This window comes from Saccostrea cucullata, unplaced genomic scaffold (assembly GCF_032062105.1).
Source record: "Saccostrea cucullata isolate Sc308-1 unplaced genomic scaffold, CSIRO_AGI_Scuc_v1 ctg1260, whole genome shotgun sequence".
In the NCBI taxonomy this organism is placed as follows: domain Eukaryota; kingdom Metazoa; phylum Mollusca; class Bivalvia; order Ostreida; family Ostreidae; genus Saccostrea; species Saccostrea cuccullata.
This window is the reverse complement of record NW_026928677.1, coordinates 260,938-288,819: the sequence shown is the minus strand read 5'-3', so window position 1 is coordinate 288,819 and position 27,882 is coordinate 260,938. Positions and strand designations below refer to the sequence as shown.

Sequence of the window (27,882 nt, the reverse complement as noted above, 5' to 3'; positions counted from 1 at the left end):
TTTATGTCCAGCAGTATTTAAGACGATTAAAAAAAATGTTGGTATATCCTTCCACCAAAAAGATGCTATATTCCATATTGGTTGAAACGTGTTCAGCGGTTCAAGAGAAAAAGCTTAAAATGTTTAAAGTTTACTGTTGACGGATGATGCATGACGTAAACAGATAACAAATGGCCGTCTGAATGCATCTTTGATAACAAAGATGATCCGAGTGACTCAATCGACCGAAGCATTGGTCGGTGTAAGCTATGCATCATTTATAAAAAAGTTTAAAATGATGTCAGTTAGGGGTCTATTGTGTGAGTATGGCTAATGACAGGATTTAAAGATAAGACATCTGATTTCAGTAAACATACAATAGTGCTACATGTAATATACATATTGTAAGAATAATAACTGTTTTTTCATAAGATGACTGGGATTGCATTGGTTACAAACATTGGTTTCTAATTGAAAATAATAATTAAAACAAACAAAACGCATTTGGAAAGTAAATATTTTATTACAATCAATATATAACTACGAAATTAATTATGGAAACGACAGAAACACATTACACAAGGCCCAGTTAACGTACATGAGTCGTCTTTTTCAATAGAAAGGACAAATGGAATGAATAAGATCTGTACAAAAATAAAATATTCCCTTATTGAAATAATAAAATTAAGAATTTGGATGCTAGTCTTGATTCTCTTACACCAACATGTTAAACGTATCAGCCAGCTCTATATTTCTTTTCTTAGTCAATTGAATTTACAAACAAAAATCTTACAATTAATATGAAACAAGTCAGCCTTTAATATGCTATATTTGCTAACAATATCAAATTATCTACTGTTCAAAGGTGATGGCCAAAGTTTTAGTTTTAAAAATAAGTACAAATCCCAAGGTCAAATGGTCAGAACTTAAGAGTTAGGGGGTGAGTTGATCTATCTATCTCAAATTGACGAGACCGCGGCACTATGAAGACTTTCTATGAGACATCAACGGAAAATAGAACTGCAAAAGCGAGCTTATTTTTAAAAACTGGATTTATTTTTATTCGTCCCTTTTATTATCACAGAACTTAAATACTTATGGAAATAGCATCGTATAACATCCTCTGAACTGTATAAAGTTTGGTCCAATCGATGGACAGTCACGTGATGAATGCATGGTACGTGTACTGAATGAAGGTCCTTAACAAATTTCAATATCGCAAGGGCATACCCTATTTGAAATTAAAAATCGAGCTATTTTTTGTTTCTGTTAACTTAATATTCTGGAAAGTGCTCCTGCTTTGAAAAAAAATCGAGTTTTAATAGATAAAATGTCAATTAAATAGGCCCATGTCGAAATATGTTTGACTTTTACCAAATATTTCGTGTACTTATAATGTCACGTTCTTGATTTCAAGAAAACAGCATCTCTTTACAAGTTGAGGAACATATCCTTTATTTATATTGTAAAATAGTTAAGATTTAGTGTATGCCCTAGCGAAAGAACGATTTCATGAGACACCTCCATGTGAAATAAACCTAACATGCACATAAAAACAGTACAAATTTATTTGAATGCATTCTCTCGGTAGTTAATGAAAAATCGCACTAAACAAAGGATATACTTTGCAATTGGTATTAATAGCCTATTTAAAACCTGTAAATACTATTCTGTTTTTTAATAAAAAGCATTTTTCATTGTTAAAGAATTCCTCTGTCTGCCTATCACCAGCACATGAAATACGGCATTTTTACCAAAATTATGTCATGATTGACAAGTTCATCGGGATCAGTGATTTGTTTATAACCAGCTGTATGGGATTTAATTAGCAATTTTTTTATAATGCATTGATAAGTTTTATTGTTGTATATTATACTACATCAGTTTCAAGTGCAATTTATTTCATTTTCTGGTATTCAGGGGAATATTTTTGTCACAGTAAACTTTTTCCGTATAAATTAGGCCCCGCCTCCTTTTTTCAGCCTTTACAATGCTGAGACTTGGCAGTGTCTTTTTTTTTTCTTTTGGTAGTTTTAATGATGATAATAGACACCTCAAATGCAAAAAGGGAAACAAAATACTAACAAAATACTAACAAAATACTAACTACAACAAAATCAACCAAAAATTGTGATTTGAAATTATTCCGATAGTATAGCAAATCACATGCAAATGAGCTAACAGAACTCTATATCAAATTACTAATAATACACTCTAACAAACTACTTATTTACCGCTCTAACAAACTATTTACAAATACTGTGTTTTGAAAGTATTCCAATAGTTTAATAAATCTCATGCAAATGAGGCTAACAAAACACTCCAACAAATTACAACAACTGCAACAAATCATAAGCTACAAATCATCAATAAACCACTAAATTTGATTTTTTTTAAAATTATAATTGACAAATATCCACAAGTCTTTAAAAACATCTAAACTGTTTCATTTTAAAACATTATAAACACTTCTTGTTTCACAGTATTTTTAATTCAATGATTGACAATATTTTTAATAGACAATAGCGCACCATTCTAACTATTAAAACAATAAGTAAGTTCACTCTTTTATATCATTCTGTGCATTTTAATTCGATCATTGGGTTTTAGAGATATAATTCTCAAGTCATTGGCTATATAGATAGTTTTCAAAATACCATGCCACCCCTATCCTATAAAGTGTTGCATTGATGTTTCGTTAAATGCAACACTTTTAAAACGTATAAACAAAATATAAAAGTATGTTTTGGTAGGGTTTAAAAGATATTTTGAAAGTAATTTGTTAGATTTCTTTTCGATTATGGACTTTATGTTTAGAAAATTAATTTTCGTCAGTGCATTGAAGTAATCTCTCATCAATTTTTTACCTTTCAGATTTCCCCCCTTTTTAAGCAAACTTAATTTTCTTAAAACACGCTCAATATTTACATAAATCATCAATTTTGAGATTCTCTGTCAGTTTTTGCTTCACAGAATTGTATAATCTTCCAGAGCCGCGAAATCTAACTGCAATGTAGTTATAAGTCCAGATTTAGAAACGATTATGAGGTTATCTTTTGAATTCATCAATAATAGAAATGGAGCAAATTCAATATCAGGAAAAACGTCTTTAATAAATGTTCTCATTCTTCCGGACTGGGTGATAATTCCAACTTTTTTCCCCTTTTGGTCACTTAGAAAACAAATTTTTCTTAGAAAAAGGCATTTGCCGGGTACAAATGCAGAAACATCTGAATTTGTTGCCATTTGATTTTGAAACTTTTTGACGATTTCGCGAGGGTTATCCAGATTGATTAAAAAAACACAATTGGCATCAAAATCTGAAACCAATAGATGCGTTTCCCCCTTTAACGCAATGAACCAGGGATTCTTAAAAAGAGTGTTTTTGATTGTATATTTTAAGCATCCGTTTGACAAAAAGAACACTTTAATCATTTTGTTTTTGTCTGAAACAAAGACCTCTTTCGAGGAACAAGCAACCCCAAGTGGATGGTCCACGTCCTTTGTAAAAAGGCCAAGACACTCTCCCTCTGTTGAAAATAAATCAACTCTTGATTTCTTCCTTGCATCTGAAATATATTTATAGGAATCATTTAGTGATTTAATACTATAACATTGCTATCTGAACAGTTTGGTATTTTACGGTCAACTTTATTATAGCTGCGACCAAATTTTCTGTTCTGTACGATGACAAGGAGCACACAGCAAATGTTAACAGTCGCAAAGGGATGTTTACTCCTCAATGGAACCTTATCCCAACTCTGGTGGTTTTTTGTTCTTTTTTTGTAGGTTTGTATTGCTTTGCTTCCGATCTGATTGTTTAAATTGTACTTTGACTCTAAATACTGTTCGTTATCATCGTATCTTACGTAGAACACATTTCTGAGTATCAAATCAGATGAGAGACATAAAGCCATCTATGTTACTATACAAATAAGGGAAGCTATACGCTGTACAGTTCAGGTTACAAATGAAAATAACAGCGATTTTAAAAGATAAAAAGTATATACTTTATAAGGAAGAGCCCTTCTTTTTAGGACTTCACAGATATTTAAAAATGTAATGTGGTTCAAATCGACATGTTAAGAAAACAGATATTAAGAAATCTAATGTGGTTCAAATCTACATGTTGAGAGCAATTAGATGATTTTTTTTTATTGTTGTGTGGGATTTAACAAACGACAAAACTGCATATATTAGTAAGTTTTAGCTAACTTGAACTGAGGGCTCAAAAAAGAGAGCTTTTCTGATCAAGATTTGTCTGTTCTCTGTTGTCGTTGTAGTTGTTGTCGTAATCTTTTCACATTTTCACCTCCTTCTCAAGAACCACTGGGCCAATTTCAAAGAAACTTGGCAGAGAATATCCTTAAGGAAAAGGAATTCAAGTTTGTTTTTTATTCAAATGAAGGACCAGGGCCTCTTAAAATAGGTGATAATTATGAATTAGCGAAAAATTAATGACATCTTTTAAAAATTTCGTCACAAGAACCACTGGGCGAGGAAAGATGAAACTCATATGGAATCATCCTTAGGTAGTGTAGATTTCAATTTGTACAAATCATGACCACCGGGGGTAGGGTAAGACCACAACAGCCGATCAAAGTTAGGAATATATATGAAAAAATCTTCCAAGATCCATTGAGACAGGAATGATAAAACTTGGAAACATCTTCATTTAGTGTTAGTTAAGGTTTGTTCAAATCTTGAAACCCGGGGGGAGGGTAGGGTAACAATCGGGAATCAAATTTTGACACAGGAATGCATGTGTATATCGAAAAAAAACTTTAAAAGTCTTCTTCTCAAGAACCATTGGGACATAGGAAAGATGAAACCAATGTTGAATCATCCTCAGGTGTGTACATTGAAGTTTGTTCAAACCGTGACCTGTGTGGGTTGGATGAGGCCACCTAGATCAAAGTTTTCCATAGGAATATATAGGAAATGTACTTTAAAAATTTTCTCCCAAGATGCATAGGGACAGGAAAAATGAATCTCATGTTGAATCATCCTCAGGTAGTGTAGATTCAAGTTTGTTCAACCATGACCCATGGGTGTAGGGAAAGGATATGAACAACGGCCGATCAGAGTTTTTCCATGGAATTTAATAATTAGGGAAATCTGTTAAAATCTTCTCAAGTACTGCAAAACATGATTAGTGATATTTTCAAGGAAACATCCTCAGGAAGTGTAGATTCTTGTTTGTTCAAATCATAAGCTCCATGGGTAGGATGGGGCCGCAATGGGGGATCCAAGTTTTACATCAAAGTATATTTCAAAAATATCTCAGGAATAGCAAAGCCTTGATAAGTGATACTTATCTGGAAATATCCTTAGGTTGTGTAGAATTTTATTTGTTCAAATCATGACCCCCAAGGCTTGGGTAGAGTCTCATCTGTGGATCAAAGTTTTACATAGAAAAATAAATGGAAAAATCCCAGGAGCAGAAGAGCTATGCTTATATATTCATATTGACATGTAGGCATCCTTAAGATTATGTATTGGAAATTGAATTTGTTAAAATCATGACTCTTTGGGGGTAGGGAGGGAAATACATGTAATAGGAAAAATGTGATTATTACGAAGTAATATATACAAACAAAATGTAAAGAAAATCATTAAAAATCTTTTTCTCAAGAAAAACATGCTGTATTGATATGGATACATTCTTAAGTAGTATTCAAATTCAAGCCCCCTTCCCTATCGGTAATTTTTTTTATTTCTGATCCTATGTGCTTTTTCCTAGACGATGTGCTCAGGCGAGTGATGTGGCTCATGGGCCTCTTTTTTGTAGTCAACAGCTATCCAGAAGTTTGAAATAGCAAATAATATCATTTTGTTGTACTTTGAGTCCCTGATATTTTGTGTGACGTCATAGTAAACATAAGCCCCTCCTTCTTACTGTAAACTTACCCGGAAACAATGCTGCACGATTGAAAAAAGTTTTCATAAAACCCTATTATTTGGTCACAATCAAAGAATTTTCTGATATAAAAATATCCAAATTACTTTATGCTGTATTCTGAGTCTATGGGTTTTACAAAAGGCACAAGGTCACAATGGTCACAGGAGTACCTTGGCTAGATAAAAAGCAGAAATAAGCTTATTATTCAAAAGCTTAGCTTTAAAAAAAGTCTGGGGGTTAATACGAAAAAAAAATTAATCTGCATTATCAAATGATGCTTTTGAATTAGTTAAACAAATAATCGCTCTTCTGTTCTTGAGAAGATTTTATGGATTGTTATATGATTTCCTAAGTAAAACTTTCATCGTCTTTTGACTATCCTTTTAAAGATGACAAATCATGGCCTTGCTGTTCTTAGATGAGAATCTGAAAAGATTATCTAACAATTCCTATGCAAAAGTCTGATCGCCTGTTGATGATATACCCTTCCCAAATGTTTAGATGATGCTATTTCTACAGTACCTGTTGATGATTTAATAAAAATATGACTGAGCATATCTTTTTTGTTTTGTAAAAGATGATTCAAAAAGGTTTTCTTTATGTATTCCTATGAATGGATTTCATCCGTTATTGTTGCCCATCCAGGGATGTCAAGGTTTGAACAAAAATTGAATTTAACTTTTCTTGGACATAATTATTAAACTTTCTAGCATATTCGTTCTTCAAACCAAGATTTTTAAAAGATGTAATTAATATTTTCACATTTTTCAAATCATCTTTTATTTGAAGAAAGCGCGGCTCTTTATTTAAACAACTAACCTTAAATTACTTTTACCTAAGGACTTTTTGTGCAAAGTTTGGTGGAAAATGGCCCGTGGGTTCTTGTTAAGATGTTAGAAATATGTAATGATTACATACAGATTGACAGACAAAGGAACGCCCTCAATTGCGACCAGATGAAAAGCCAAATTAAGTCTTCGAATCAGGTGAGCTAAAAGACATTTGCTTGTTACAGGTGATTTTTTACGAGAATAGTGCGATCCTTTTCATAAAACTTCCTGATTCAGAATATTTAAAATTTTTGTATGTGTCGATTTTAAACAGTTAAACATTTTGGTAAATGATTGATAAGTTTTACAAGATTTAGGACCTACTTGGTCTAACAAAGGTAACAAAGACTTGCTCTATTCCGTTAAAGTCCACACCGGCAGCTGCATCCCAGACATATTTTGCTTTTACTCGCTTGATAATCTCCCCACTCTCCTTCAACAACCATAAAGCTCCCTCATGATAGCTTGTTAAAAGAATTTGTCCGTTTGGTAACATTGTTCCACCTTTAAAAATACAACAAAATTATATACTGTATACAGGAAAATTTTCGCCCCCGTTTTATTTTCGCCCCTTTCGCCCTACGATCTTTTTTGGGCGAATTTAAAACGGGGCGAATTCAAAGAATACAGTAAAATTTCTTAAACAAAACCATGATTGGACGAATTTAAAACGGGGCAAAATTGTTTGCAAGTGTGAAAGGGCGAAAATAAGACGGGGCGAAAATAACCCTGTATACAGTATATATATATAATCTGATAACGCTAATAAAAGCAACAAAAATAAATGAATAAAATGATGAATCATATATTAGATGAATACTTATAAATAGATAAGTACCTGAAACTTCAAATTTTAAGGGAACGTTATTTAGGCATAAATATGGGTTGATACTGTTGTCTGAAAGGAAAGTATATGCATTTAAAACTTTTTTAGACCAATCATAATGATGAATTTATAGATTGATATAAATCTGCAGCGTAAATATCCTCTAATTCGTGAAAAAAAAATTCTTCTAGAACATAAGATATCCTTCGTCTGGAGTAAATGGTTTTTATCCTAAATATCTTTTACTTAAATAAGTCATATTCAGAGAAATGTTTTACATAGTTACTGTAGAGTAAGTTTGTTGTTAATTTACCTAAAAATATATATTTAAAAAAAAACTCTTTCCAGAGTGTTTGTTGAAGTTCATTTACTACCCAGAAATAAGAAAAATACACGTGAAAAATATTCTATAATTATTAATATTCTATGACTGTAACTTGTACGTGTGCAACTTTGGTTGTTACATATACATGTCTACATGTAAACAAATATAAACATATTTCAATTATTACCATTAACATTTTCTGTACGCTCCTTTCGTTTCTTGGAAACAGAATAGGTGTTGCCATTTCCAACTTCCTCTGATATTTCATGCTGATACTCTATTTGTTAAAATGAAATGAAACAGATATACATGTTTAAAAATGGTTTAACCTAAAATGGGTATTATATTTGTAAATCACATACAAGTATAAATGGAGGTACCTTGAGCAAATTTAATTCTTCGGAACAATCACCTAATATATGGGGTTCAATTGTTCCTGTGTTCGAGGTATGAGAAGATTTCTATTATAATTTCTCTCGTGAGTATTACATATTTTCAGACTACTGCTTGTTCAAAATTTTAAAAAAGCTGTGTAACAAGCAACATTGTTTTGATCAGAGACATTCATATTTACAAAATTAATAACAATCAGATTTTTTAATGTTATTTTTACTGCGAATTTTCTCAAATATGCGGCCTATCCTTCCCTTTAATATTACAACTAATAAGCACGTGATTGTCAAATAATACATATTTATTCATAAGATCACATATGCAATCTGAAAATATTGCAAAAGATGTTAATTATGACATGCTGTACAAACAGTCAAGAAATTAAAAATAGCAACTGATTTTTTTTTTATTTAAGGAGAGCCGTCTTTAACAAATAACATGTTGGGACATTTGAAACGTATGTGCAGCTTATTTCCCTTTCATTTATAATCCTTTATTCGTTTGATTATTAATGGGTATAATTGTCGAAAGCAAGATTGATGCATTGAATAATATTCGATTTTGTGTGTGAAAGATTAACAATTTGGACAAAACATCAGTCCTCCCACATTCAATTTAAAAGTGGAATGTTTTATGTTATATATATGGTATATAATAGTCCAAAACGTTCATAGTTTTGCGTCATGAATGAAAGTAATATAATCTTGCAGTTCATTAATTTATACATTAAAAACATGATAAAAATATAAATGAATGAAAAACAGAAACAATTTAATACTCATACAATTTATTGACCAACTTTGAGATTTGATTAATGTTAGTGATATTATTTTCTGTCATGTTTCTATCAGTGATAAGAAATGGACTGTTTAGAATCATCCCACCATCATTTAAAAGTTTTATTTAAATCAATGCAGAAACTGAATTGAATATAAAATTGATTTTTTGCAGATTCTTTTCGGATTCCTGCATCAAACATAGATAATAAATTATATATTCAAATTCAATTACATTATGTACTAAATTTAATATTTATTATTACATTGATAGGTACTATTTAGTGTTATGAAAAAATACCTTTGGGATTGTTATTCCGTGGTAAGGGAGGTAGAGGTTTATTTTCCTTCAAGTTACTTTCAGCAGATGCTATAAACACAATCATGGTACATTTGAAATTAGTATCTCAAAACCATATCTCTACAGTGTACATTGTAGTTAGAAAAAAGTATAGATAAAATAAGAGAAAGAAAGAAAGAGTGATTTATTGATAATTAATCGTCATTTTTGGGCTATTTGAGAGTTTTTCACTTATACAGTGATGGCACCATATACTGGTGAAGGGCTCGAAATTGTTTTCATTTACTTCAATTGAGAAGTTAGGGATAAATATCGTACCAGCTCCTATAGTAAACTCTCATGTCGTTCAAGGGTCACAAGGAACTTAACTTTCTCTCTCTCTCTCTCTCTCTCTCTCTCTCTCTCTCTCTCTCTCTCTCTCTTTGTTTTCTCTATAGTTATGTTTTGTGAAATTTTGTGTGTGTGAGGGTGTGTGTGAGGGGGTGTGCGTACTTGTGTCAATCTACATGTACTCACGGATGGGGTGTGTTCAAAACTAATTGCAACAATGCAGAACTGGATTAATCTCTTTTTTTTCCCTAAATCAGTATGAATTTTATTATAATTTCTTTTAATGGTAGGGGAATCGGTGGTATAGGAAAACGAAGTGATGTATTAAATATTAAGCAAAAGAAATTTCCTTTATGTTTACTTCAAGATACTCATTTGACTAATGCAGATTATAAACACATGAGGTCTTTCTGGGGCTTTGATGTATACTTTTCACCAGGAAAATCAAGTGCTAGGGGTACTGCCATATATTTTCTAATAATGAATCTGAATATATATTCTAAAACAATACAGATATGATGATGGGAATCTCCTTATACTTGAAGTTTTTTATTAGTATGATTTTAATTAATTTGTATGGTCCAAATTAGGACGGTCCATCTTTTTATCAGTCTTTCTTTGATATAATATCAGAATTTAATGGTGAATTTGTTATTATGGCAGGGGACTTTAATCTGCTACCAGATAAACAATTAGACTACTTTAATTATAACAATGTGAATAACCCAGAAGCTATAAAAGTGGTATTGAATGTAAAGGAAACACATGGCCTGGTTGATCCTTAAAGTATTAAGTATAATGATCGGAAGAGGAATATTGCTTTAAAAATTGCCCAACTAAAAAACTAGACAATTTTTTTTGTGTGTCAAATGAATTAATGACACTTATCTATAAAGTTGACATAAGCCCAGGTTATAGAACAGACCATAGCATTACACTTACAAAATTAGAAAGAGGAAAGAGGTTCTGGAAATTTAATAATTCATTGCTAAATGGTCATGTTTACATTAATACAGTCAAATAAATAATAAATACGACAAAAAAGAAATATGCTGCCTCAGAAATTAAAAAAAATATATCAGATAAAATTTTTGCTTAACTTATAGATGATCGATTTTTTGGAACAACTATTACATGTATTATTAGAAATAAGGGGGTTGATAATTATTACATTATCCATGTTATCATCTAGAAAAAAAAGAAGCTTATAAAAAAAAATAAAAGAAATTAAACTTGAAAATAATTTTAATGAAAGTAATAACTCCTGAGACACTTTTGAAAAATTAAAACAAGCTCAAACCAAGCTTACAGAAATTAGAAAAAAAATATATTAAAGGTTTATTTTCTAGAACCTAGCTTAAATGGATAGAGTATGGAGAGAAACATACTAAATATTTTCTCAATCTGGAAAAAAGAAATATCAATAAAGCTGTAAATAAGCTTGTTGCTGATAATGATAATGTCACTGAACAGTCAGATATTTTATCTGAAATTGAAAGATTTTATAAGGCATTATACTTTTGTGTGAACAATAAGTTACGTGATGTGAAGTTGGAAAGCATTTTTAATACTGAACTCATTAATGTGTTGGATTAAAAAAAACTTTGATGGCAAATTAGTGTTTGACTGGCTCATTAGTCAGGGCACTTTTATTTCTTATGATATTGATTAAAAGATTATTTAAAAGGTCAAGTACGGAGATTTTTTTGTAAAATTGGAATGATTTACCGTATACCCGATTGTCTACCGGTCTCATATGATTTAAACTGTCATGACTGTTTAATTAAAAACCGTCTGGCCTGACTCTTGCTGCGCGAATTAAATTTAAATTGATAATCAATATTTTTTAATAACGCAAGTTACCGCCCATAACGTATGACGTCATCAGAGACAACTCGACTGCAGAGACTGAGCGAGAGAAAGGCAGATTAAGAGTTTACGAATGCTTTAAAAAATCTTTCTAAGGTTTTGGTGCAGTGTGCAGCTTTGAACTGTTATGTAAAATCTAAAAAGAGTTTTTGAATTTATTTCTTTCTCGAAGGACCCTGGAAGAAAAGTAGAAGAGAGGTAAAGCACACTCATCGTCTGAAGCACAGCGCATATTCTTATTTTTCTTATAATAAAAAATATACCCCTGCGTAATAATATTAGGTACTAGGGGTATATTTTTTATTTAAAGAATAGGTCTTTTTTAGTTAACTTGGACGTTTTATATATATTTACTCCGTATCGCCTTATTTATCAAAACACGTTTTAATAAAGATTAAACACAGTTCAATATTATCGGTACAACAGTTTCCTTCACACTACCCCTGCTTTTTATCTGTTGGGTGCTCATTATCTATTCATCTTCCGAAATCACAAAACCTTTACATTGTGAAATTAGGTTTCGCAAAGAGAATGTTTTCTATATATCATAATTAAAATTTACAATGTCGTCAAGGTACATATGTAGGCCTTTCAACTGCCGCTAGGGGTCGGTGTTATGAACGATAACTCACTGCTGAAACTTGTTTAGAGCAGGCTCGGGGTATCTAACTGCTTATACGCAAGGCAGTTTTTAGCATTTCTCAGGTGTTTTTTCACTTTCAGTAGAATCTAGTGGTTTTAAAATTTAGCACCAATGTTAAACTTATTTACTTTATAGTTGCAGACACCGGTTTACTGCAAATAATTAAAATTTTTAATTAAAATAAAAAGTGAAATCTACCCTCCTTCTTAGTTCTAACCTATTTAAATTTTTTTACTCGGTCGTTCCCCTTCGTGCTTAGTAACACAAATAAGATGATCAATTGTTGCATTTACTTGTAAAAATATATATATTTACATAGGAAGCGAAAAAGCGCGAACACAAAAAACATGACATTAAATTTTCTTCTTCATAATAATCGTCTAAGAGAGTTAAACTATTGAATATAGTCTGTTCCCTATTCATTTGACCCTGTTATATCAGGTAGACAGGTAGAGAGTAGGCATTCTCTTTATTGTGAACAAAACAATGTAGGAACCCTTTTGTGTATATAACAATACCAATGCTGAAGCAGCCTATATGTCATTCCTATAAACGATAACTCACAAATCGGCACTAAGTTGGTCATTTTTCACACCTGAGTTACCTGTCCTAAAACACAACATCGGAGAAGTCAAGTATAAATGATTAAACTTTTTAATGAGGAAATTAAAAGTATGCACAAGTTATTATCTTTTTTGATCATTTTATGTACCTATAAATCTATCAATACAATGTTTTTTACCATATGTGCAACTTGAAAAACTAGTTGAAAGGCCTAACATATGTACAATTACGTAGTTTGTTTGTTTTTGTTTTTTTTAAATAAAAAGTTGGGGAGGGGGACACGAGGAGCTGTACTGACAGCCAGTATATAAATTCAGGAGAAAGATTTATTCATAGTTCCTACACTGTAGATCTTCAGTGAGATTGTGCATGTTCATAGGTTTCTAAGATGATACGGTAGAGGGACTAGTACTTTCGAGGGATAACCCTTCTCCTCTTCTCTGGGAGAGAATTTATCAAAATCATTGGAGCATTGACACCGCCATCAGAATTCGATGTCCCTTCCTGGATTTTCAAGGGTTGCAAGAGGCCTGTATAGTGCACGATTCAATAATGGTTAAGAAATGTGGGATGTTCCCCCAATTCATAAAAGAAATTACCAAAATACGATTAGAAACATAAACAAATGTTGCAACAGGCATGTAGCAACGGAGGGGGTGGGCTGGGGGCTGACCTTACCCCCTTTTCCGTCAAGTTTACTTTTACTATAGGAAATGTTCATAAAAAGGCTGATTGAACCGCCTTTTTGTGATTTAAGGAAAATGTAGTATTGTAGGGCCCAAAAAATAAAAAAAAAATTGGCACATCCCCCACCCCTATCCTAGGAATTATAAATAAAATTTTCTTCTCTGGCTGCCCCTTTCAAAAAACGATGCTACAATTTTACCTGGTTGTGCTAAATAAGATGTCCGATCTTAGTAACATGTATATCACAATCGGTGTTTAAAAAACCTAAAAACCCTGTAAACCTCTGTAATATTGTAGGTGTGTGTCTCACTCTGTACGTAAGTGTGAGTATAACTGTATATGAGTCTGTCGATACATATATTTAATGTTTGCTTCCATAAATGTAATTTGTTTGTTTATGTAAATTAAAAAGAAATAAAAAAATATATATATTCAATTGCAATTTCAAAGATTAAAAGTTTTATTCATTACACATTGACAGGTACTATTTGTGATATGAAAAAGTTACCTTTAGGATCGTAATTCCGTGGTGGAGGAGGTGGAGGTTTATTTTCCTTCAAATTGCTTTCAGCAGATGCTATAAACACAATCACAGTACATTTGAAATTAGTATTTCTAAACCATTGCTCTAAAGTGTTGTACTTCTGCTCTACAGCGTAGTAACTAAACGGTGTAGATAAAAGGATAGAGAGAGATTTATAGATATTTAATCATCTTTTTTGGGGCCATTGGAGAGCTTTTCACTCATACAGAGATAACACCATATACTGGTGAAGGGCTCGAAACTTTGAACTTTTTTTTCATTAAGTTCCATTGAGAAGTGAGGGGTGAATATCATGTCGAAGCCTATATTAACTCGAGGACTCAGTTGAAAGACCCCATACGAAAAACCAGCAACTTTCAATTTAAATTGCCAAGCACCTGACGAAGGAATAGTTGCTATGTACTTTTAATTCTTATTGACATAGGTCAGTAGCAGCCAGGGTCGGAATTCATGACCTCATATAACATAGCGATAACTCTACCACCAAATTAACTTCTGTGGCGGTTGTATGTATATGTGTTAATTTAAACTCCGGTTAGTTTATAAATAAGACAAAAGGTATACTACTTCTGGATGGAAAATACGATGGAGTAACTGAAGTTTTTTTTAAAATAATATTCTTAGCGGAATTGATTACTGATTTTTACTAAAATATATTTTCCCATTTTGAATTTATTACTTGCAACTAATTTTCGAATTATGTGATTTTGAAATATATAGTAAAGTGCATTGTATACCAGACAGTAGGCAGTGACATTATTATCAAATTTTCAAAAATTAAATAAAAATTTCGTTTGTAAACCTGTTGGCTGATCTCCTCCAAAACTCTCAGTATATACGGACTCTCGATCTAAGAGCGAAGCACAGGAATCTGTCAGGCATTCAACATCTGTGTAAAAAAAAGAACTTTGCATATAAAAGAAACTTTCCTCTTCTCTGATATTTTTTAGTCTTCCTTTATCAAAAGTTTGGATTATATCATATACATGTAAGGTTTATTAACTTGATAAATAATTTATCTATTCAATTCATCTTTTTCCATGTCATGAGCACTAATCCCTCAAGTTTATCACCAATAATACATAACACATTACCTTTCAAGAAGGTTTGAGCAGAGTCATTTTCTTCATATAATCCTTCCTCCATTTCGACATTTGGGCGTTCTAAATCAAATTTATTAATTTCATTCATTGTTTCATTTTAAGCATTATTGAGTTAAATGTTAAAAAAAAATTCCATTTTAAATTGTTTTTTTTTCTGATCAACTGATTTTCAGACGCATGTTGACTTTAAAACATTGTATATTTATGATATATTCTAAAAAATCAACATATCTTTCACAGACCTTTGGATTCATTTTCTGGAAAATATTCTGAGTGAAACGTAAAAACATTCATTTTAAATTGCTTTCTTTCTGATCAACTTATTATCAGGCGCATGTTAACTTTAAAACATTGTACATGTATCAAATATTCAAATTACTCATGTTATCTTTTACAAACCTGTGGAATCATTTTCAGGAAAATATTCTGAACAGAGAGATTTTTGATCTACACGAGAGGAAGTGGATTGTCTTGGGCAGTATAAACCTGGATAAAAAAACGAAGAACTCTTCAGATTCTTATTTTCAATATTTTTTTGTATTATGTTTTATGAAGCATGCATATGAACGAGGGGCTGGGGATATTGCTACTGCTACTTTCTCCCAGCTTTGTTTTAATTTTGTGCAAGATCAGATCTTGTAGAGCACGGTTTAACATACACCGCCGTCCGATGTATTTTAAAATGTTTTCTTTAAGGTTTCCCATGCAGTACAGTTAAGGTGACAAATGGAAGAATATACCTTCCCTACAAGGATGGAAGATTCTTTTAGAACTTTATTGATATCAGGAAAATGTTTGTGATTCATGTATACATGTTCATGTTCAGTACCATTACATTTTTTTATTTATCGACCTGTCACTTGGTGTCCATGTAAATTATTAATGCCCATTTTCTTGCAGGATTAAGGGCATTCTAAATTTCAATAATGCAAGGTTAGAATGTCATTACATCTAGTTATGTTTCTTAAGGTTTTAAAAAGCATATCAGAAAATTAAGTTTTTGTGCATTATTCGTAGCAAAGCTGTATTTATTGTTTATAAGTCCCATTTCTCTCAATGAGTTGTGACCTATTTTCTTGTCAAAATCCGATTGAAATATGCAATATTGCAGTAAGTAAAGTTAAACTCTCAATATCTTTTAAAATATATTTTCAACAGCGTTCATGGTATTCAGAATTTAAGGTAGGACAAAACACCCGTGGATTCTATTTTAACCCATTTTTAAAAAAGTACTGGAGGAAAAAAGAGTAATATTACTATACTGGCAACAATGAATGATCCCTGAAAGAAAAATAATAAGTTTTGGCAAATTTGCGTTATATTTTGTGAAAAAATCAGAGAATCCTTTATATATTGGTCATTTCGGAGCTTACATTTTGGAAAGTGTTTACGCTATCTAAGTGCAATAAACAAGCATGTAACAGTCTGTTATAAAATGCAGTGCAACCTTTGTTTTATAAATAGTAGAGGGCTGATATTTGGACACGTATATAAGTAGTCTCTATTCTTTACGTTCTACAAAGGTCAAGGTCTTATCAAGAGGTCAAAGGTCAAATATTGTGACATCATCTACTGAATCTTTTAGTTTTTTGCCATTGATTTTTTTTTTAATCACCAAAATATCTAAAACCACTAGTTCAATTTTCTTTATTTTTTATTTCATTCTAGGACCCATTTGAATCATTCTGTTAATTTTTTGTAAAAATTGAACTATACATTTTCTCTTAAGAAAACTTAAACTGTCGGATATTTGCATGTGAATTTTCAGTTTCTGACACACTGTATGTTCTTTTTTTACTTCATATTTAACCCAGATTTTCCAGTATCAATGTGACTTACTGATTTAAAGTAATAAAAAAGATATCTTTATTAAAAGTATTACACAAATTTGCAATAGATCAATAGAAAATGCTAAAATAAAGCTCATTCTCAAATCGAATGTCTGATTTCACAAACTTCTTACAGGGGTATGAAAGGCCATATTTCAGACTATGTGGGCAAAAATGTGCGGTTGAATTTCTTTCATATCATATATAAAGAGAGATTCTGTATCCAAGAACAAAATATCAAAGTTTCAGAAAAATTGAATTTGAGGAAAAATTTGACCTAACTATTTGGTCCTACCTTAAAGTAAGACACAATAGATAGGCTTAAATTTTCCTTAAATTCAATTTTCTGAAACTTTGATATTTTGCTCTGGGGTACAAATTATCTTTTCAAAATACCGGTGTATTATATGAAAGAAAATCAACCCCATATTTTGCCCACATAGTTTGAAATATGGCCTAATCAGACCCCCGTATGTAGACTGGGAAATCAGACATTCAACTTGAGAAGGGGCCTTATTTTAAAATCATCAATTGCTCTATTGCAAATTTATGCAATACTGTTTATCAAGAAAACCGTTTTGTTACATAAACTCAGGAAGTTATACTGATACAGGAAAATTTGAGCAAGATATAGCTTTTCTAGGATATTGTTTTACTTAGAAGTACTTTATTTAAACATATAGAACAAAAATAAGTAGAATTCTGAGATCTTTCAATAATATTTCAAAAAGGGCTGACTCCTAAAATGAGGGATCTAGTGGGGCCAAAATTTATTTCCTGATATCTTTAAAAGTTTTGAGAATGACGTCCGGTGACGTCATTTCTGATCAAACGGGAAGTAGTCAAAAATGCATATTTTTGTCGTTCTTGGTCCTTGAAAATAAATCATTTCCCGTCCATCGGCGGTACTTTCGGTTAAACCAACTTTAACTTCAAAGAGCCAAGCACCTGTCGAAGGAACAATTGCTATATGTATCTTTCATATTGATGTAGGTCAGTAGCAGCCGGGGTTGGAACCCATGACCTTTTTATCATTTTGCCATAACTCTACCAACTGAAATTCTGTAGCGGTTCCGGTCGTATGTACCGGGGTATAACAGTGTTTATTCAGACTCATGTTAGTTTATAAATAAGGCAAAATGTAAATTACTTCTGTATGTAAAATACGATGGAGGAACTGAAGAATTTTTTAAAAACATTTTTAGTAGAATTAACCACTAATTTTCTTTAAAATATATTTTCCAATTTGGAATTCATTACTTGCAACTTATTTTCAAATGGGATTTTGAATTGTATGGTAAAGTGCATTTCCAAGCAGACATAAGGCATCGGCATTATAACCAAATTATCAAAAAAAAATGAATAAAAATTTCTTTCCAAACCTGTTGACTGATCTCCTCCAAAACTCTCAGTACATACAGACTTGCTATCTAAGAGCGAAGCACAGGAATCTGTCAGGAATTCAACATATGTGTTAAAAAAGACTTTGCATATATAAGAAATTTTCGTCTACTCTTTTATTTTTAAGTCTGGATTATAACATAAAACTGATTAACTTGGTTATGATTAATCTATTCAATTTATTTTTTGCATGTAATGAGCACTAATTCCACAAATTTATCATCAATTATACATAACGCATTACCTTTCAAAAAGGTTTGAGCAGCTTCATTGTCCTCGTATAATCCTTCCTCCACTTCGACATTCTGGCGTTCTTAATCAAATTTATTATTTTCATTCATTGTTTCATTTTAAACATAACTGAGTTAAAAAGTAAAAACATTCATTTAAAATTGCTTTCTTTCTAATCAACTGATTATCAGGCGCATATTGACTTTAGAACATTGTACATTTATCATATATTCAAATTAATCATGGTATCTTTCACAGACCTGTGGAATCATTTTCAGGAAAATTTTCTGAACAGAGAGATTCTTGGTCTACACGAGAGGAAGTGAATCGTCTTGGGCAGTATAAACCTGGATGAAGAACAAAGAACTCTTCAGATTACTGTATTCAATAACCAGTTTCTGTATCATGTTTTATGAATCATGTAATTTTTACACTTTAATTTTGTGTCAAATCAGATTTTGTAAAGCACGGTTTAACATACACCGCCTTCCAATGTATTTTAAAATGATTTGTTTAAGGTTTCCCATGCTCAAAAAACGGTCGATCACTTAAATAAGGGATCTATTGGGGCCAGAAGATATTTCCTGATATCTTTAAAAGTATTGAGAATTTGTAATAAATCAAAGGAGCAAAGTTTTTTTAAAATGTCAATTAAAATCATTTGAGATCGTAAAATTTGTCCGGTGACATCATTTCCGATCAAGCAGGAAGTAGTCAAAAATGCATATTTCAGCCGTTCTTGACACATTCTTATAGGTAAAATTTGTCATAGTGAAAAAAATTTCAGTCCATTGGCGGTACTTCCGGTAAAACCAATGTAGCAAAATGACTTATATTTACAATAACCAATATAGGTTTAGAAGTTTTAAATCATTGGAGGCGTCATTTAAGGCGGCGAGGCTTGCTATGAATCGAAAATAGCCCAATGGTGAATTTCAAAATTTCTAACACATTGTCCACGATAATGTTTTACCTAGAATTGTTTTGATTAAACATATAGAACAAATGTTTTTTTGAAATTCTGAGCTCTTTCAAATGATATCTCGAAAAGGGCTGACCCCTCAAATAAGGAATCTAGTGGGGCCGGAAGATTTTTTCTGATATATTTTAATGTACTGAAAATTTGTAATACATCAAAGAAGCAAAGTTGTTCAAAATGTCAAGTAGAGATCGTCAAAGTATGCCTTTATTTGTAATACTGTAGAATCATCATTGTTCTTGGGGGACCGATGTTCGTGGGTCACCCATACCCACGAATTAACATTCCCACGAATGTTTATTTTGTTAGCATACTGATCCATTCAACCATTGTATTTTCGAGTAACCCACGAAATAACATTCCCCAAAAGAGATAAAAATTTGCTTACCAACGAACATAAACCCCACGAATTAAAATGTTTCCACAGTATATTGCGGACAGTTTTTTTTTTTTTTTTTTTTTTTTTTTTTTTTTTTTTAAATATTTTGAGTAACAGTTTTTTGAGTTTAATCTAATAAAAAGATTTAGTTTTATACTGAGCTTTACAATTTGTCTGCATTCTCATTTATACGCATACATGCACACGCTTACATTTCATACAAAAATAAAAATGTTTCTCCCATCTGCAGGTGAATGGTAATAAGTAATTTTAATAGTAGCCTTTTAAATTAAAAAAAAAACATTAATACAAGATGCTATTTTTACCGAATATGAGACGTGAGTTTTTTTTTTTTTAAATATAAAGATAAATGAATCAACTAACAATTGAGTGCAAATAACAAGTATCCAGTTCCAAAAATTTACTAGGAAACAATACATGAGAAGAAAAGGCATTTAAATCAGCTAATGAAATATTTGTATTACAAGCCAACAGAAATTTAAATATATTTATGTTTTAAGTCCTTTTCAAATGAAATTTATTCATCAAACAAATACTGAGTGATTTTTTTCCTTTAGCTTACCATCAAAGGATGACACATTTTCTTCAGAGCCAGAAACATGTGCATGTAAACTATCACATTCTCTAGAAAAAAGTTCATCACCTGTAAATTAATAATGCAAAACTATCTTCAATAAAGCAGACTACGTGCCTAAAAATTGATTTACTGTGGAACCTGATGAAAAAAAAAGAAAATAAAAATTAAGTTATTTTTATAGCGTTGACTCAGCATTAAACAATATACAATAAATCATTTGTTATGCCTCCTATGAGAAATATCAGCCTGATAGAGCAGTAAAAAAACAAACACAGATATGCAGATTTGTCGATGATGTCATTTAATTGAATGTGCATATGTGAAAGGTACAAGTGTGATCTCCCTGAAACTGTCTAGAAATTTACATGCAGTGAAAATACCAGATTACATGCAAATATGCATAAAATATAACATAAGTGAGTTATTCCTTGGAGGCGGCCAAACAATTGCAGCAATCCAAGAAACGTACCAAGTTATAAGAAAAATACAAATTTTGACTATAATCCAAAATAATGCAAAACCAAAACCTTAAAAAAGGGTGGTTGGTGTTTTTTCCCACCCCACTACCAGGCCAACAAACATGGCACAAAAAAATGAATTTTGATTGGGTTAAACTCCGTAAAAAGTATGATAACTCTTCCAAGAAGGGTTGCGATATCGCAATGAAAAATTATATAATAATTGCGTCTGCGCAGCACAGATAAGGTTACAAAAAGGAAGCGGAGCCTAATTTGTACGGGAAATCTTGACTATGACATCATACACAATATACGTCATACAACATTTCTTTAAAATACCAGACATTGAGTTTATCTGCTAATTTAACCAGTAAGAAATTATCAAACAACATAAAAACTTACTAAAGGGTGCTGTTTTGTCGTTGGTTAAATCCCACATAACAAGTTATAAACAAGTCACTGATCGCAATACACTTGTCAATATGACGTCATTTCTTACAACGTGACGTAGTTTGTATGCAATGAGAGACAGATCAAGTAATATTTTCTCAACAAAATTTGTATTCTCTAATTAAATAAAATATTATTTACAGATATTCTATGGGCCAATAACTTGAATTTAATGTCTTCTTCACTATTTTATTTATATATTTTCTGTACATTACGTATTTTATTGACACTGCCGTATATTTGTATGCAAGTACATCGGAGGGTAACTTGGGGGGTCTTAATAAATCGAACTAGTGCAAGGGCATACACTCTATGGATAAAAGTAAGCTTTTACATTTCAACTCTAGAACTATTAAGGTATCTGAGAAGTGCTGTGATCCTGATGAAATCCTAAAAACAATTTAATTATATCAATATTTCATGCCGCTTTCCAGCAAAAAATATAGCATTCAGTCATACAAGTATAACTTTATCAATGAAATTGCAGAATTTAGACAGGATCGCAGCACTTTTTTGAAACAACAATGTGTGTTGAAAATATTTATATACTAAACCTGGAAAATTAACTTGGTTATGCCCTTGCACTAGTGATATTTATATGTAACATCAATACTGCAAGTCAATGTGCTAAAATCGCGTGACTGCAGTATCACATGACTAGTCTAAATATAAAATATAATCGTCCTCGATATGTAGTTACTCATCATAATTACAATTATCCGATATAAATAATGTACTAAAAATAATCGCCATCCTGATTACGAATACATTTTTAAATACAAAATTTAGTCGATATTTCCATTGCGCACCTCACCTGTACTGCGTGCAAAAAAGGCGCATATCCGAAGACTGCGTTGGGTAATGCGGGTTTGTTCGACGGTGTAAAATTTAATAATTCTCATAGCGGCTTAAATTGAATTATCTGGGATATTTTTTTATGGTACAATTTTGCACAACTGCCAGGATTTTAATAGCACAAAGAGAAGAAAGTTTCAAATAACATTGTAAAGCTAAAATGAAATAAGCCATGCAAACTTAGCAGAAATGAATTTAATTGAGTTGGACAAAAACTAAAACTACTATCTATTGGAATTCCCATGGGTACAAATTGCGCTCCGTTATAAGCAGACTTATTTTTGAATTCATATGAAGCAAAATTTTTGCAAAATCTTATGCGTAAAAAGAAAAAAAAAACACTTGCTGTGGCCTTCAACTCGACATGTAGATATATAGCGACGACGTATTTTCAATTAAAAATGGTAATTTCCATTCTTACGTCGATACGATTTATCCTGGTGAGCTTGAGATAAAAGATATCACAGAGTCCGACACTTCTGTTTCACATTTGGATATTTTACTTGAAAAAGACACTAATGGTAATCTACCAATCAAGCTATATGATAAACGTGATGACTTTAACTTTTCTATCGTCAACTTCCCTTACTTATGCAGCAATATACCTTCATCACCTGCAAACGGAGTATATATATATATCTCAGTTGATTCGATACGCAAGCGCATGCTCTACGTACAATTTCTAAAACGATGTAAATTATTGACAAGCAGGTCAATGAAACAAGAATATCAGCAGTCTCGTTTAAAGTCATCATTTCGTAAGTTCTATGGTGTATACAATGACTTTGTCAGCAAATACAATTTATCATTGAGTCAAACGGGGACTGACGTTTTTCATACCAATTGCTAGTCCATTACTAATATACTAAAATTGACGACGGATTTCCCCGTTATTTCCTGATCATAACAAGGAGCACACGGTGAGTGTGACCGGTCGGCATGGGATGCTCACTTCTCCATGGCACCTGATCCCATCTCCGATGTTTTGGGGGTCCGTGTTTGTTCTGCTCTTATTTTGTGTTGTTTTATGGACTTTGAAATTGAATACTGTTTGTTATCTCCATATCATTATATGAATAGGGACTGGGACTTTGCACAAAAGTATGATTTAAGTATAGATTTTATTTAGAGGTACTATATCTGTGTATGAAACTGCTCGGTTTATAAGTGTACTTTAACATAATTTGGTGATTTAAAGAATATTCGGTGTTTTAAAGCTTATAAGGGTTTAATAAACAAGAACTTGATATTGAAATTCTATTCAAATGTTTTAATGGTGCAAGTGTTATGGCATGATTCAAAAGTGAAACGTAATGTAAGTAACAGATAAGAAAAAAAATGATTGAATAAAAAAAATACCCAAATGTCTTTCCACATTCCTGTCCCCATGATCTTCTTCCTTATCTACCGACGTGCAAGCAACTGGAAAAGAAATAAACAGCTAAATATTAAGCAAAGTACTGTTAGAAATTTCAAACAATCTATCCGAAAAACTGTATTATAGGACAATTTTACAAAAATTCATCAAAAATATGCTTTTGGAAATTAAATCACTACCGGAAAATTAAACTAGATAATAGAGGTCAATATATTGGTGCTATAATTTAAGGTTGGACAGCATTTTTTACTAGTCTCACTTTATTGAATGACGGGGTTAGTTTGATAATAAAACACTTGCTTTCAGTTTTGAATAAATTGAAAGGAAAAAAACGCAGGGTAGCATAATTTTCATGTTTTTTGACTGCATGACCTAAAATTACAAAAATTGATCAGACGATTATTCAGGGTCCACGCAGTAAATATATAAGCGAGGTTAATCAGGATGCCCTGGGCATACGCCGGGCTACGCATGTGTGAAATTTCTAGAGAGTTCCAATCGGCAATCCTCGGCTGACTCCGCAACACCAATCGCACCTTCTCGGGCCTTTCCGACTAGCTTTCCGACCTTTGATAGAAAGACTCGTGTTCAGAGTTAAGATATACAGATATGTATACAGGAAATCAATTCAAATACAGCTTGATACAAGCCTGTAGCAACGGTTTTCCATGTAAGGGAGGGGGCGATGTCCGAAAAAAAAAAAACCTTCGTATTACAGAGCTGTGCTACACGTGTACCATTAGATCTAATTTTCGAATGTTAGATTTCGTCCCATTATATCGAGAATATTTTGGTATAGTTATGTATTTAGTCCGAAACATTATGGGTTATGTGTATGAAAATAGCCTGAATTTTAAAATTACAAAACTAATTATGCCAATCGGAGATAAGATTTAACAATTTTGCTATGAAAGTGTATCAGTCAAAGTAAGCAAATCATTGTAGATAATGGGAACGAACCAGCATGAAAATCCAATAAAATTAAAAATCTTCGTTAATTGAATTTCGTTTAGAAACACATGCATATGGTCTACGTATTGTAGTCCTTTTTTTAAAGGACAGCAACTTGTTTTAGTTATATTGCACCAAAATCAGTGTTCAGAATTTCTAAACCATAAAATGTACGACGTCACGTAGGGAAAACGCCAAAAAAGACCAATACACGTTGATGACGACAAAATTGTCAACAAATCTTGTTCAACCATTTGATGACCTACATATTGGTTTTCAATATTTACAGACAATATGAATTCAATGCAGATATTGTAATAATTTCCAGAAGTTCCATGCGGTCTGGTTTCTGAAATGCCTAAGTTGGGGCAAAGGCAACAACTGGTTACTGAACAGTTCCTTGTAAATTTCCCCCGTAAAACGTATAACCCGTAAAGTGCCTGGAATGCTTGCCAAGCAACTGTGTCGATCACGTTGACGCAAAACAGAGCCAAGTTGAGATTGTGTTATTTGCCCTGCCATCTGTTTAAGCGGCATCTTACTACCACAAACACCGCTATTAATACAGTAGACTATCATAATCACTACATTCACACTAACATTGAAAAAAAAAATCGATTGCGCTATTTAGGTTTTGAGCCGGTCAGCCTTATGTTTCTTCCCCTTGCTGGCGGATGCACACGTCGTTGGACTAATTACACATGCCCAGTAAAGCTATGGTTTGAGCGATAAACACTTGCAAAGGGGACACGAGGTTAAGACAGATAAGACTTAAAGGTATTGAGAGTTTTTGATATTGTCATATGGGTTTCAAAAACTCATGCTTTATGAGTCAATAATACTTTCAACTAAGCTACTTGAATCTGATTCGTCGAGAAACATTTGCTAAAAACAGTACTACCCGCTGAATAATGAATGCCTTCTGTGTAGTAACAGTAAACATTGCTTGACGACGGTTGACATTCCAAAATATAGCAACTGGGCAAAATTAATGCGCGTGCGGTTCACTATTATATGTCCGTGTATTAAACATTCAGTATAATATAATAAATATTGCCTATAGTTGAGTGTTACATTGAAATTTTTCACCCCTCGAAAACCATTTTCAACCTCTGCGTATTTGTATATTGAAAATATACAAATGTATGCACGACTAAAATCTAGATGAAAAGAATATAATTTAATTTACTGAAAGTCACAGTATATGAAACAATGAGCTTGCATATACCGCGTAGTCAAACCTCACCCAGTCAACTTTGCGAATTTTTTATGGATATATTGATTACTAGTGTTTCATTTACTTTTAATTGTTTCAAAAGAATTTTCATTTTTCCATTGGAGAAACGTTGTAGAATTCTATACATTAGTACATGATTTTTGTTTGCACCAAAATGAATTAATTTTTAATAGAAGTTTGAAATAGGAGTTCTTGTTCTACATGTTAAAACTAATATTGGTCAAATCTTACCAGATTTGAACATTCCATGAAAATCACAGTAAGCCTTTGCTTGTTTTATTTTACCAAAAATTTGAAAGTCCTGACGAGGTTTTGAGAATCGATAGGCAAATTTTTCAGGCAAGTATATATCTCCATCTTTGTCTTGTTCAAGCTTTTCAATTTTTTTGTACAATACGTTCCATGTTTTCAAAGTGCATGTTTCATTTCCAATGGCAATTAACTTATTTATGTTCTGTAAAACTTTTGCCGCATTTATACTTTGGTTATCAAGAGCTTTTAAATGACCAATGATTTCTTCTTCTGTTTTTGATGATCTCTCTTTAAGATCGGATAACATGCACTGCATATGATCTTCCATTTTCTTTATCCAGCCATTGTAATATTCTTGTATTTCTCGTTGTGCCTTGTCCTCTCCAGTTTGAAGCATTATCAAAAAGGCATTAAGATCTCCTTTTAATTTCTCTAATTCTTCCTTTCTTGTCTTTATTATTTCTCTTTTATTTTTAGTTTGTTCCTCTATTTCTCTCAGCGTTGCTATTTTATGACCATCATGGTCTAACTCGCATTCCTGACAAATAGGTAAATCGCAGTTCTCGCAAAAAAATTTCAAATTAAACTCGGAATGAACATTACATGTTATGGGAGATTTTTCAGAAAGAATTTTTGCTATCATATCTGGTTCCGCCTCTGTTTTTTGGAGAGATATCATTGCATGTGTTTTTGCAAACTTTGAATGGGCTTCTTCACAATTTTCACAAAGATCAAGCTGACAAGTTGGACAATTAAAAACTGCGATTGTTTGTAAATTTTCTTTGCATAACATATTTGCAGTACACAATCTGACACACTTCCTTCTTTCCTCTTCTTCAAGATTTCGTTTTTCGATTTCGTCTAACACTTGTTGAGCATATGGACAGGTTGGTAAAGAGTTTGCTCCACTTAAGTCGAGAACAAACGGTCGCCGACAAAGTGGACACAAAGCCTGATTTCCTTCTTGTGTTTCAGTGTGATGTTTTTCTATGCATTCAGCGCAGAAATGGTGGAAACAAGATAGTATTTTTGGATTCCTTAAAGTATCATGACAAATTGGACATTTGATGAGAAAGGAGAAGTCAGGTCGTCCGGAAATTCTCTTCTCACCTGATTTTGAAAATAAATCAAAATTTATTATGAGTAATCATCTTATATGGTCTTCAGCATGAGAAGGTATCCATAAAAATATCGAATGTCTTGGATTTTTTTATAATCTCAAATAGAGTTTAAAGTAACAATTCTGTTTTTGATAAAACCCTAATCATTGCGATATAGAGTCTCGATATCATTATCTCATTATTTGTAAAATAAGGAATAAGTTCTGCTGATTTATTGAAAAAAATATTTCCATATAAGCTGTTTCATTTCGTCAATGACATACCTATTATTCTATTAAAAAGGCCAAAAAATGCAAGTCCCATATTTGAAAAAAAGGTGCCACTCCTCTACATACAGGATACATATAAGGTCAACAATTGTGTTGCCAATAGAATTTTTCAGACTGAAAACTGTTCTTTATTTTTTTTATATTCGTTTCTTTAAATCAAGAAGACCAATGAAATTCTCTTTTCTTGTTGAATTTTTAAAAAAAATCATTTTTTGACTTTTTATTTCTTATAAAATCCACCAATAAAGGAAAAAAAAATTGCATATAATTATCAGAAAAATACACATACCATAATCTTCAGCCATGATTGTTGTTAGTTTTTATTTTGAGTGGTTAAATATCAGTAAAGTTAGTTTTCTCTCACTCTCTGTATAGTGTTAATAAGTCCGTTTCAAGAGCTTGAATGAACATGAATTATCAAA

General features: G+C 31.9%; 1 protein-coding gene across 7 annotated transcripts; it reads right to left on the bottom strand.

The window, feature by feature from the left end:
• Positions 1-504: 504 nt before the first annotated feature.
• On the bottom strand, positions 505-27,878 carry LOC134278407 (uncharacterized). 7 transcript variants are annotated; one of them, XM_062760718.1, is made up of 16 exons: positions 27,750-27,878; positions 26,050-27,180; positions 23,612-23,674; positions 20,475-20,555; positions 18,794-18,880; positions 18,547-18,615; positions 18,284-18,352; positions 15,472-15,558; positions 15,064-15,132; positions 14,772-14,858; positions 13,934-14,002; positions 9,333-9,401; positions 8,050-8,139; positions 7,550-7,609; positions 7,036-7,215; positions 505-3,548 (listed from the first exon to the last, which is right to left on the bottom strand). In XM_062760718.1, exons 1-16 carry the CDS (start codon positions 27,763-27,765, stop codon positions 2,947-2,949), a joined length of 2,829 nt encoding a protein of 942 aa, XP_062616702.1. In that variant the 5' UTR covers positions 27,766-27,878; the 3' UTR covers positions 505-2,946. The 7 variants fall into 7 exon arrangements, with proteins under 7 accessions (XP_062616702.1, XP_062616706.1, XP_062616705.1 ...); XM_062760722.1 differs by lacking the exon at positions 9,333-9,401; XM_062760721.1 differs by lacking the exon at positions 13,934-14,002.
• Between the last annotated feature and the right edge of the window lie 4 nt (positions 27,879-27,882).